At 46.0% G+C, this 14,165-nt stretch overlaps 1 protein-coding gene across 1 annotated transcript in view; it reads left to right on the forward strand.

Moving 5' to 3' along the window:
* Window positions 1-14,165, forward strand: part of LAPTM4B (lysosomal protein transmembrane 4 beta) — a 79,680-nt gene that overhangs the window by 17,008 nt on the left and 48,507 nt on the right. Inside the window, exon 2 of the mRNA XM_075828043.1 lies at window positions 10,926-11,037. Coding sequence (XP_075684158.1) covers window positions 10,926-11,037 — 112 coding nt within the window. The remainder of the gene's footprint in view (window positions 1-10,925; window positions 11,038-14,165) is intronic.

A 14,165-nucleotide genomic window follows, 5' to 3' on the forward strand; every position in this document is an offset into this window, starting at 1 on the left:
AGTAGATATTGACACAGCCCCCCAGTAGATATTGACACACAGCCCCCTGTAGATAGTGCTCCCCAGCCCCCCAGTAGATAGTGCCACACAGCACCCCCAGTAGATAGTGCCACACAGCACCCCCAGTAGATAGTGCCACACAGCACCCCCCAGTAGATAGTGCCACACAGCCCCCCCAGTAGATAGTGCCACACAGCCCCCCCCAGTAGATAGTGACACACAGCCCCCCAGTAGATAATGCCACACAGGCCCCCCAGTAGATAATGCCAGACCGCCCCTCCTAGTAGATAGTGCCTCACAGCCCCCTAGTAGATAGTGCCCTACAGCCCTCCAGTAGATAGTGCCACACCACCCCTTGTATATAGCGCCACACAGCCAGCCCCCCCAACTAAAAGATTTGTGCTTACCTAGCCCTGTTCCCACGACGGACGGAGAGCTCCACCATCTCAAACGGGACCCTTGCATAGGCCAGCGGGATGCAATGACTTCATCACACCGGCCTGCGCAGGGATTCCGTCACAGCGTATTATAGACTGCAGGCCTAACGTGGCCTGCAGCCTATACTTTTCCATTGTATCTGTGTCCGGAGGACACAGATACAAGTGAATGTGGCAGTCGCTAGCACCGGGGCCCCCTCCAGTGCTTGCGATGCCACCGGGCATGAGGGGGACCGTGCCGCCCGGCACATAACATTTATGTGCCGGGCATTGTGGGTCTCCTCATGCTATGGGGCCCATAGCAGCCGCTATGGCTGCTATAGTCGGCAGTGGGCCCTAACGCCGGCCCTGTCTACAAGAGTAAGCAGTGGGGCAGGGAGACAATGTCTCTCTACTCCGCTGCTGAATAAAAGCAACTCGTTGCCTGGGCCCACCGGAGGATCCTCCGGTCCTCCGTTGGGTCAGACCGACGCTGAATAAAGCCAAGCACAGATCCCAACAATATATATATAATGCAAGAGACAAAGTTTTTCCTCCTAACAAATTAAAACATATGGGCATAGTCTCTTTGAATGTTCGTCCCTTACAGAGGACCTTTCATTGAGAGAGAGATATATATATATATATATATATATATATATATATATATACACACACACACACACACACACACACACCATAGAAAAACAGCCACACTCACCCCACGACAAGGTATATGTATATGTAAAAGACTGGGTGCTCAGCAAGTAGCCCTGATCCTTGGATTAAATACAGGTACCTTTCTCAAGCATGAGATGCTTGAGAAAAGGTCCTATTGCAGGACTGAAACATTGCACTTTTTTTTATGTGGATTGAATAAATCACACCTTTTTGCCTATTGGAGTGCTGCAAGATCTTCTTTTTTTAAATACCTATATATATATATATATATATATATATATATACACACACATTTTCTCTGCAGTCACCTCTGGGCCTACTATTATTTCTTGAGGTAGGTCTGATACATTTTTTCTGCAATACTTAGACTGGGTTCACACAAGCGTTCGGCTTTTTGTTGTTCTGCATTGTCAGAAGAACAGAACCCCGGAAAAATTGGAAGCGCAGGTTCTGTTGCATAATGGACACCACCAGCGGCCAATGGAACCCATTGACTTTAATGGGTTCCGTCGAGTTTCCGTCAGGGTGTCTGTGGTTTTAGCAGAAACAATAGCGCAGCATGCTGCGCTATTGTTTCCAGTATTCTCAGCCGAGTCAGCGACGGAGGCCCCTAACAGAGCCTTAAACGCAGATGTGAACGAGGCCTTATAGTGAGCCTATACTATTCAGGGGTAAGACAAGCTCCATGTGTGCCTAAGGCAGAAATTTTAGACTGCACCTATCCTAACCAACCTTAGTCCCTGGTGTTTAGCATGCTAGCTGTCATTCATTCATTCAATAGGCTTATGTGCCCCCCTTCAATGAGCAGTAGTTTTTTAAAATAAATTAATAGCGCCCCTCTCCTTTAACAGCAAACTAGATGACAGTCTACTCCGCATACCCCTCCTCCCAGCCCTGCTGCCTAGCCCTTAGAAAAATCGGCATGATCTGCCAACAAAAATCTAATGTCTATATTATATATGTCCTACATCACATGCTTTACAACCTCACAAAGTTGCATGGTTGAATGATAATAAATACTTGCCTACTTTTTCTACAATCTCACATCTTACGTTATGTACAGAGACTTGCGCAGTTGGTCATCACTTTGTTGTCCAGCTAGAATAAAGTTGCAAAATTAGAAGGCTTGCACATTCTCCCAGAGACTCCCAGAAAATAGGGAGTCCTCCCGGACCAGCCAAAAGTTCTCCTACTTGCAGGTAGTGCTGTTATAGACTATTATATAAACTTAGTAGGGAAGAGTATGTAGTATGGTCGGATTAACTCTGATTGTAAAAATACATTATTGGTTATATAAGAATGAAAAAGAAATACTTCTACATTCAAGTCAACCTTATCGCAGCTTCATTGCCTAAACTGCAACCCAACCCATTTGCAGTTTTTTGCTTGTGCCACCTTTGGGGTGTGTGACCTATGCGGTCATACTGGGCGTATCGGCTCTCCCAGATGAATCTTGTCACGGCGCGGGGTGTGGACCCACTGGGCAGTAACGCGTAGCGGGATAGCAGCTGGCCAACTAGGTACAATACAATGTCTATAGTCCAGAAAGGGTACCTGAGGCAATGTAGACAGTAGCGGTGACACAACTTGACTTTCACTGTAGATGGCACAGTAGATGCAGCGGAAGACACGACTTGACTTTCACTGTAGATGGCACAGAGGCATGGTAGCACGGGATACAGAGTACAGGCAGCAGGAACGGGTAACACTGCGAACTTTAAAACACTACTAGACCATTTGCAAGACAAATTTAGGTATACAAAAACGCTCAGGCAAAGATCAAGTGGGCAGATCCTTTTTTATAGTCCAGCAGCATTCTGGGCTAATTACCGATTTTTAACAACTGGACGCGTACTGGCCCTTTAAGGCAGTGCGCGCACACTTTGGGAAACAGTCTCAGAACCTGGAAGTGAGTGCCGGCGTCTCCCTGGAGGGAGATGCCGCCGAGAACACAGACGTCCATGGCCGCGGCCGTCAGAGTGTAAGTCTGAACGACGGTCCGCGGCCATAGACGTTACAGTATCCCCCTCTTATGTCCCCTCTTCTTGGGGCCAGAGCGGGAGAGAAATCTCTTCACGAGGACAGGGGCATTCATGTTCTCCTCTGGTTCCCAAGACCTCTCTTCTGGACCAAATCCCCTCCAACCCACCAAATAAAACATCCTTCCTCCCACTTTCTTGGTGGAAAGGATATCCCTGTACGGCGCCACAACTGATGTCCTCCGTGCCAGAACAGATCCCATAGAAACTATGGGATCCATTCTAGCATCAGTTTGCCTCTGGCTTTTCTTCAAAACACCGGAGGTACACTGAAGCTGACGCCGGACATATGTGAACGGCCCCTTACACATGGCCAACATCTAAAGTGTATGGCCACCTTTAGGGTAAGTTTACACCTAGCACAAATACTGCGGATTTTCTGCAATGTATGTCGTTGCGCAAAATCCGCAGCATAATTCAGTTGCAGCAGAGTGGATGAGATTTGAACAAATATCATCCACATGCGGCGTGATTGATAAGCGGATAAACCGCTCAGAAATTGACCTACGGTGCGTTTTTTTAATCCGCAGCATGTCAACTGTATTTGCATAATCGCTGCTTTTTTGTTGCGAGTTTTTCCCCATTGAATTCAAAGGGGAGGCAGAACAAGCCACAATTAGCAGTTGTTGAGATTTTTGCGGCGGAAAAGCTGCGATTCTCGCAACTCAGGAAAAAAAGATTATACTTACCCAGAATTCTTTGCTCCTGCATCCAGCCCGGCCTCCAGGGGTGACATTTCATCCCATGTGACTGCTGCAACCAATCACGATATATAGCGACCTCTCCAGGACACCACAAGCCAGTGTATCTAAACAGCAGTTATTTAAGAGAATGCATTCTGAATTTAATGGCTTTTGATTCACCTTCTAGATTACTATTCATACAGTGTCTAATGGACTGCTGTGTCAGCTCCAGGCTTTTGTTTGTCCTCTGGATGTCTCTTGTACCTTTCCATTTATCCTTACATCAAAGAGATAACCTATAAAAAGCAAAACCCCCAAGAGAGCTCTTGAACACCCCCCCCCCCCTCCGCTCTATGTCGCTTACTGTGGCGCAGAAGGAGAACATCTTTCTGTGTATTCATTATCAATGTGACATTCTATAAAAGAGCAAAGTCATGTTTTTTGTATATATCCATGAGGGAAATAAATCATCTGCTTTATGCTTTATTTTTGTAAATTTTATGAAACAATTTGTTCCGTGTCTTTGGTTGGGATTGTGATACAAGCTGGATACACTTAATCATTTGTTCAGTGCTTGTTTTTGGGGATCACTTTATATAACTTTAAGATGCTTTGTGCTTGGACAAGACTTGTCATACTTTAAGGATACTGAAGGCCTGAAACTGTGCTGCACTACTTAATATGGTTGGGGGCCCAATAAAAAAAAATTAACAGTAAGGATCGGTACACACGTGCTACAAGCCTTGCTCGGGGGTTCTGTCGAGGTTTCTGTCACTTTTGATGGCAAAAGGAGCTCAACATGCAGAGCTGTTCTTGCTGTCAAAATCCTCAACTGAACCCAGACACACTCTATTATGCCAATGGGGTCTGTCGGTCGTCGTTTGGATCCGTCGTACAACGGATCCGGCACAGCACCATGTCTTCCATCATAAATGGAAGCCATGATGCCAGTGTGCACAGAGCCTTAGATGAATACAGTTGCTGCATCCATGACTCCAATCTAGTCATTCTTGCTTGGTAGCGAGCTCTAGTACATACAGTAGATCTGTAAAATCCTTTCACTTGTAGTCAATTCCCCTTGAGAAATACTCAGTGATGGCCATAAATAACTGGTAAATATCACTTTGTGCTGTCCTTGTCCTATACACACTTTCTAGACAGTTTTCATTAGCAATAAGTACCTATTGGCCGTCAGTGCAGTTCCATTAGTTCTGCTGAACACAATTTAATGCACACTTCTCATTAACAAAGCTGGGAAACCGTAAATCTTACTTACTGCAAGATCCCGAAACCTGCATTTATAAGGAAAGATGAAGGTGATAAATTTCTATGAATAAGGGTAGGATCTGTGCTATAAAAAGTTCCACGCTTTCTTTCTATTGAACGGAGACACTGTAGTTTCTGCTGGTGTGTCGCTAGGTTAGGGTGCAACACATAGCGGAGACATTTTCCATTCATCGTGAATATATTAAAGCTACTGAATGCCAGCTAGTCATTCAGTGACCCCAAAGGTTGTTTCCGGTTACTGCTGGACCATAGACTGGACCATGGACAATTTGAATTTTCACTAGATGCTCTGCCAAACTACCACCTAGTTGCGAGTGCAATATCCAAGGACATAAAGGCAGCCCATGAGGCTGCTATGGGGTCCCTAGGGCATACCTCCCAACTTTCAAGTATCACAAAGAGGGACAACTGATGCGCGTGCGCAGCGCGTCGCGTCAATTTGTTTTTCTTTTAAGCCAGGCCTCTAATCCTACCTGATCCCTGCACATACACACCTGATTCAACCCACATAGTATCATACGCCCATAGTGCCTCCCACACAGTAGAATACCAAATAGCTGCCCCCACACAGTATAATGCCCTCTAGCTGCCACCATACAGTATAATGCCCCATAGATGCACCCATACAATATACTGCCCCATAGATGCACCTGTACAGTATAATGCCCACACAGATTCTCCCATGCAGTATAATGCCCATACAGATGCCCCCATGATTTATAACGCCCAAACAAATTCTCCTATACTGCATAATGCCCCCATAGCTGCCCCATACAGCATAATGCCCCCATAGCTGCCCCATACAGTATAATGCCCCCTTAGCTTCCCCTTGTAATGACGGGGTAGGGAGACAGACAGGTGAGCCCTAATCTACCCGCCACTCAGTCCCTGCCTACTTGCAATGGCCCGTCCTAGGCGACGGCGTACAACTGGGCGACGGTCCCTACTCTCACTATGTGCACGACAGACAGACAGACAAGGGTACAAAGAAGCTAAGGGAAAAGGGGCAGATGCCCACGGCAACACCGTGAGCTACAAGAGTAGTGAATGAGCCGAGTCAAACCAGGAGTGTACGAGGTACCAAACGCCGAGCAAGAGAGTAGTCAGTAAAGCCAGGGTCAATATGAAGCAGAGGACAAATAGTACAAGAAGCAGCAGCAGAGCCAGGAAACAAGCAGAATCACAGGCAAAGGAGAAGCAGGAAATTAAGGTATAAATAGACAGAGGGCGGGAGCTAGCTCCGTCTGGCCAGGCTGTGATAGGCTCTCTCACTCCTCAGCCTCCCAGCCTGGGTGGTAGAAGAAGGAGTCACTCTATCAGACTTAGGAGCAGGTGCAGACTGACTAACCACGGGCATCGACACAGAAGCTGTGTCTGGCAGATCCTTTACACCCCTAGTGCCAGTGCCCTTGTAGATAGTGACAAAGTGCTCCTAGAGGGAATCCCTGAAGTCACTGTCCAAATATATACAGTGACGTCAGTGGCTACTCCTTGAGCGAAATCCCCATTGCCGACTCTGGCCAGGGATTCCGCTCCAAGAGGAGCCCCTGAATTCAATGTCCATATATGGACAGACAAAAATGTGGTTGTCACAGCACCGGAGAAAGATGTAAAAAATGCTGGGTGCAAGCCTCAGAGGGACCCAATCCAAAGTCCCACAGCAGGTATCCACAGACAAAATAGAGACGAGGTAGCACTTCCAAAATACATAGGGATTTATTCAGCCACCAGTGCGGTGTTTCAGTCCAGTGGGACCTTACTCAAGGTCCAACTGGACTGAAACGTCGCACTGGTGGGTGAATAAATCCCTATGTATTTTGGAAGTGCTGCATAGTCTCTATTTTGTCTGTGCATATATGGACAGTGATCTCAGGGGTGTCCTCTAGGAGCGGAATCCCCGGCCAGATAATTGGCACTGGTACATTAAGCGCTGTGCTTGGGGAAGCCCTTAACGGTACTGTCAATATATGGACAGTGACGTCAGTGGCTAATCCTTGAGCGGAATCCCCGTTGCTGACTCTGGCCAGGGATTCCGCTCCAGGAGTAGCCACTGAAGTCACTGTCCATATATGGACAGTAACGTCAAGGGCTTCCCGAGCACAGCGCTTAAAGTAGCGCTGTGCCCAGGGATTCCTCGGCGAGCGGTAAAGCTCCCTCTGCTCCTCCGCTCTGAACTTATTCTGAAGCAGGGAGCTGATGGCTCCCTGCTTCAGAATTAGGTTTACAGCGTGACATACTCCCAGCCGCTCGGGACAGCGGGACACCGCCCGGAATCCGGGACAGTTGGGAGCTATGCCCTAGGGAGAGAGAGCCCATTCCCTGTTGGACATGTTCCCAATTGAATAGGTGGTAAGACCAAGGGAGTGGTGATAAGACCAGAACCTTCTGTTTTATGAGTATAGTGGTGTCAAGCAGCACCTGAAAGCAACATCTTTTTTTATCATTGCTACGGGCCCCCGTCCGCCACTGTCTATATACTTAGTCAGTGGGTACGTACTGGGTTGACCCCCTTAGAGATTACTATATTGTTTGCAGGTATCCCACAAGGATAAGCTGCCAGTCCTTCTAGGTGTATGTATACCCTAAGACTATAGAGTGTATTTCACCGTCATGCTTCATGCCTCAATGCTGCAGTATATTTGTCCTTTAACAGGCAGAAATTCTACTGTTATTTGTCATCTATGGAATGAGCAATTTGTTTACAAGCGCGGTGAGTGAGATTAATGCTACTGATTCATCTGAAAGGTGACAGTTCAGCGTTTCTTAGTATCACGAGACGGTCTTGTCTCACTATCATGGAATCACATTCTGGGCTTAATTAACTACCGCTAATGGTGTGATTTTTCTTGCTGATGTGATGCTGCTGACAAAACAATGCTTGAGATTGAGACTCTGGTATAGATACATATACAGTATATGTTCACAATTAAATATAAATATATATATATAGCAGGTTAAGTAGACGACGATAGACTTTATTTGAATGAACAATTTTCAGAAACATCAAAGAACGATCAGAGCGCCATATGATGATAAATAGGTTGCACGATGCATCAAATACTATTTTAGATACCATGACCCCGCAAACGGTTCAGTAATGTGAATTCATGTATTACAATACTAAGCTGTGCAGTCGCACAGCTTAGTATTGTAATACATGAATTTAGTCACTAGTATGATAGAGAACATGTCACGTGCACAGCACAGCGCCCACAATGTTCTCTAATGAGCCGCCGCTCATTAATGCTGCACCGGCCGCATCACATCATGTTGATCACACAATCACAGCAATTGTGATCAGGAGCAGGGCAACGGCTGTAATATAAAGCCGCAGCCCTGCTCTAACCTCTGATCCCTTGACTGCCAAGATCAAAGCTGATTGAGGCATTCAAAGGGAAAATGAGAAGGGTAAGTGGCCAGTGTAACCATACCTTAAATTAGGGAAAGATCTTTTTTTAGAGATATCTAATGTGATTCTTGAAATCCTATGTGCTCCTTTTTTGAGACTTTTCTATCTATCTATCTATCTATCTATCTATCTATCTATCTATCTATCTATCTATCTATCTATCTATCTATCTATCTATCTATCTATCTATCTATCTATCTATCTATCTATCTATCTATCTATCTATCTATCTAACCTATCTATCTGCACCCAAACAATAAAACCTATATGTACTCATAAATGTTTCTTTTCACTTCTTCCCTAAGTCTACACAGTATTTCACTTGTTAGGCTGGGTTCACACGACCTATTTTCAGGCGTAAACGAGGCGTATTATGCCTCAATTTACGCCTGAAAATACGGCTCCAATACGTCGGCAAACATCTGCCCATTCATTTGAATGGGTTTGCCGACGTACTGTGCCGATGACCTGTCATTTACGCGTCGTCGTTTGACAGCTGTCAAAAGACGACGCGTAAAACGACTGCCTCGGCAAAGAAGTGCAGGAAACTTCTTTGCAACGTAATTTGAGCCGTTCTTCATTGAAGTCATTGAAGAGCAGCTCAAGATTTACGAGCGTCAAAGACGCCTCGCATAATGCGAGGAGGAGCTTTTACGTATGAAACGACGCAGCCGTTTTCTCCTGAAAACAGTCTGTCTTTTCAGACGTAAAAGCCACTTATCGTGTGCACGTACCCTTAGGCTTTATTCAGACGAACGGGAATTACGTCCGTGCAACGCGCGTGATTTTCACGCGCGTCGCACGGACCTATATTAGTCTATGGGGCTGTGCGGACATGTGCGTGATTTTTACTCAGCGTGAGTCCGCTAAAAAAAAGTCACGACATGTCCGTTCTTTCGGCGTTTTGTGCGAGTCACGCACCCATTGAAGTCAATGGGTGCGTGAAAACCACGCATGCCGCACGGAAGCACTTCCGTGGGACGCGCGTGATTCACGCAACAGCTGTCAAAAGGATGAATGTAAACAGAAAAGCCCCACGTGCTTTTCTGTTTACAAACATCCAAATGGAGTGTCATAATGATGGCGGCTGCACGAAAATCACGCAGCCGCGCATCATATGCTGCTGCCACACGGAGCTGGTAAGTGGTTTTTGCGCACGCAAAATGCTGCGTTTTTGCGTGCGCAAAAACTCCACGCTCGTGTGAATCCAGCCTTAGAGTAGCAGTTTGTGCTTCAGAGCAGGGTCGGACGGCCCACCAGTGTACCATAGTATCCTCTCGTGGGCCCCAAAAGTCCATCTGAAGACAGTCCAATGTGGAGGTAACTCTGGAGCCAATTACTCGCCACTAGGATCTATTTCTTATGGGATGATTCACAAATATCCTATTAGACCTTACGGATAATATATACTGCAAGGTGATAGGGGCAAAACATGGCAGTAGCCCATACCCAGACTGACAGAAAACCAAGCAGGGTACAGGTTACCACCTTACATCTTGTAAATATGGGTAAAATCATTTATAAGACTAATGGGGAAGGGAGGTGCTGACACTCAGTTTTGTTTTTCTTTATTCATTGTAATAACTGAGTAAAAAAGTTTGGCCAAATGAAAAACTCAGCGATATTTTATTGTCAAATCCACCTCTGCTGCATCAGTAACTAAACTACTAATTCCTATATCTTCTATTGTTTTCCATTCTTTTTTCACTTTACTGATTTTAATTCGGATTTATTCAATTAGTTCATTTGTGTATTTGCTCCTTTTCTGATGCGTTCTCCTTGTGGGATAAAATTCCTGAATCCTCTCCTTGGTTCTAGAAGTGGATAATTTCTTATTGGCACTAACATCCTCTCTCCTTTGCTGCCCTGCAGATTATATTGACTTGCTAAAATTTAAAATAACAAGAACAATGAAATATTTTATACACTTGATTCTGATTTGCTGAAAAATGACTCGATTGTATTACTGGCCATTATCTACAATGCCGTAAAACCTCCGAAATTATTTATAGCTTAATTTTCTGAAATGTCCCAACCATGAAGATGTTTATCTTGTTTTATAATCTGAAAGAGGATTAATAACCTGGATTGGAGCGGTGACCTCTGTGGGGCGGGTTACATGTATTTATCTGGACGCTGGCCAAGTTTAATCTTGTATACATAGTATTACCAGATAGTATGGTATGTGGATATTACAGGACGCATATAATGTAGTGCTGTAACTTGATCACATTCAGGTATATTGAATAAAAACATGTGTTATGATGACTTTAAAAAAAAAAAAATATATATATATATATATATATATATATATACTTAGTTACTTGGTTATTGGAATTTCTTCAAAAAACTTTCTTATATAAGAATATATATCCAGACTGTACATTATAACACAGTTTTTTGTTGACAGATAATAAATTCTGTGGTCCTTCTTATACTGCTGAGTGCCCTTGCTAACCCGGACCTGTACCACCTTCCAAACAGCGAGCTGAGGAATGACTTTGACTTCATGGATGATGCCAGTAAGTAAATGACCATAAGCTGTCATATGTGTTGGTGATGAAGTTCAGTAGAAGAGGACCGGTCATCTCTCCTGACATATATTTGACAAAATACATGTTTTCCTCATTATTCCCCTTCCCGACATTTGCCTTCTATGTACAACAAAAGTCGTAGGGGGAAGTATGGAGCAGGCTTAGGAGTAGAGGTGACTCCATACGTAATGGGTGTCAGGTGTATATTACAGCTAACACCCTGCTCTAACAGCCGGGATCAGTGATATCCCTAACTCCAGCTGTTTAACTGCTTAGATGCCGCAATTAATAATAAACGTGACATCTTAACTGTTAGGGTATGTGCACACACACTAATTACGTCCGTAATTGACGGACGTATTTCGGCCGCAAGTACCGGACCGAACTCAGTGCAGGGAGCCGGGCTCCTAGCATCATAGTTATGTACGATGCTAGGAGTCCCTGCCTCGCTGCAGGACAACTGTCCCGTACTGTAATCATGTTTTCAGTACGGGACAGTTGTCCTGAAGCGAGGCAGGGACTCCTAGCATCGTACATAAGTATGATGCTTGGAGCCCGGCTCCCTGCACTGTGTTCGGTCCACTACTTGCGGCCGAAATACGTCCGTAAATTACGGACGTAATTAGTGTGTGTGCACATACCCTTAGCTTGGAGAGAAGGCCCCCTCTGTCAGGAGGGCTAATGAAAGCCCCCAGGTTTACCATTTTGGTCCTCCTATTAAACTTTATTTAGGGGTTGCTCGGTTTCAGCAAATTTTTATTATTATTTTTTGTATAATTAAATAGTTATAATTTTTTCCAATATACTTTCTCTATTAATTCCTCATGGTTTTCAAGATCTCTGCTTGCTGTTATTCCGTAAGAACATTCAGTGTTTACTTCCAGTAAATAAAATTCTGTCCATGGTCATGTGATGGACACACAGGTGCTCAGCTCATTACAATATGTATGGGGTGTTGAACGTCCGTCCCGCGGGCCGTATAAGGCCCGTGGGATCATTTGGTCTGGCCCGACCTCACTCTGACCGCCGCTGCCATGTGAGCCCCCCTACTCACTCACATTTAGGGCAGATTCACACGAACGTTGCGTTTTTGCGCGCGCAAACAACGCAACGTTTTGCGAGCGCAAAAAACATTTGACAGCTGCGTGTGTCATGCGTGTCTGATGCGCGGCTGCGTGATTTTCACGCAGCCGGCATCATAGAGATGAGGCTTGTCGACGCCCGTCACTGTCCAAGGTGCTGAAAGAGCTAAATCTTTCAGCACCCTCGACAGTGAATGCCGAACACAACAGCGAAAAACCTGTAAAAAAAAAAAGATAAAGTTCGTACTTACCGAGAACTTCCCGGCCGTTGCCTTGGTGACGCGTCCTTGGTGACACGCCTCTCTTGACATCGGGCCCCACCTCCCTGGATGACGCGGCAGTCCAAGTGACTGCTGCAGCCTGTGATTGGCTGCAGCCTGTGCTTGCCCTGTGATTGGCTGGAGCTGTCACTTGAACTGAAGTGTCATCCTGGGAGGTCGGACTGCAGGAAGGAGACAGGAGTAATCGGTAAGTTAGAACTTCGTTTTTTTTTACAGGTTCATGTATTTTGGGATCGCAAGTCACTGTCCATGGTGCTGAAACAGTTTAACTCTTTCAGCACCATGCACAGTGAATGTCTCCCGACGTCGCGGACCGGAATTTTTTTTGCCGGGTTCGGCCAAAACGAGTTTGGCCGAACCCGGTGAAGTTAGCTTCGGTTGTCGGGGTTCGCTCCTCGCAAAGACACTCCGTTTGGATGCTTGGGAACAGAAAAGCACATGGTGCTTTTCTGTTTCCATTCATCCTTTTGACAGCTCGTGCGCTGTTTCAGTCGGTTCGCACGGAAGAGTTCCGTGCGACCTGCCTGGTTTTCACGCACCCATTGACTTCAATGGGTGCGTGATGCGTGAAATACGCAGAGTTATTGAACCTGTCGCGTATTTTGCGCAGCGAATAAACGCTGCGCAAAATACACGGACTGTGTGTACTGCCCCATAGACTTCTATAGGGCATTGCGTGCCGCGCGAAAACCACGCGGCCTACACGCTGCCAAATCACGCTCGTGTGAATCCCCCCTTAGGAGAACGGCGGACGGAGCCAATTATGGCGGCGGCCTGAGTGAGGTCGGTATGTGTCGGCCCAAGAGTGGATCCGTCCGGTCACCTGACCTGAGTCAGTGACGGCACTGGTCCCGCTGCCAACTGAGTCTGCTTCCGAAGGACGCAAATTTATTTGGGTTCAAATTCACTGTACCGCGAGCGGCTCGGCGCAGGCAGCCGCGATGTAGTGACGTCATCGCGCCTGTCTGCGCCGAGTCACTCACAGCACAGTGCAGAGGAGGAGAAGGATCTCCTCACCTGTCTTGGGAACAGGGATAGGTAAGTAATTATGTTATTATTTTTCTATTAGGTACATGTGGGGGCATTATACTGGGTATGGGAGGGGCTCATATGGTAGCTGCTGAGGGGGCATTATACTGTATGGAGGGCATTATACTGGGTATGGGACAGCTAAGAGGGGCATTATACTGTATGGGGGCATTATACTGTATGGGGCAGCTATGGAGGGCATTATACAGTATGGGGCAGCTATAGGGGGCAATTATACTGTAATGGCAGCTATGGAGGGCATTATCCTTTATGGGGGCATTATACTGTATGGTGCAGCTATGGGGGGCATTATACTGTAAGTGGCAGATATGGAGAGAATTATACTGTATGGGGGCATGATACTGTATGGGGCAGCTATGGGGGGGGCATTATACTGTAAGTGGCAGATATGGAGGGCATTATACTATATGAGAGGCATTATACTGTATGGGGCAGCTATGGGGGGGCATTATACTGTAAGTGGCAGATATGGAGGGCATTGTACTGTATGGGGCATTATGGTATATGGGGCAGTTATGGGGGCATTATACTGTATGGGGCATTATAGTGCATGGGGCAGCTATGAGGGGTATTATACTGTATGGGAGTATTATAATGTATGTGGCAGCTATGGGTGGCAATATACTGTGGGGGCAGCTATAGGGGCATTATACTGTGGGGCATTATACTGTGGGGGCAGCTATGGGGCATTATACTGTAATGG

This window comes from Rhinoderma darwinii, chromosome 5 (assembly GCF_050947455.1).
Source record: "Rhinoderma darwinii isolate aRhiDar2 chromosome 5, aRhiDar2.hap1, whole genome shotgun sequence".
NCBI classification, from domain to species: domain Eukaryota; kingdom Metazoa; phylum Chordata; class Amphibia; order Anura; family Rhinodermatidae; genus Rhinoderma; species Rhinoderma darwinii.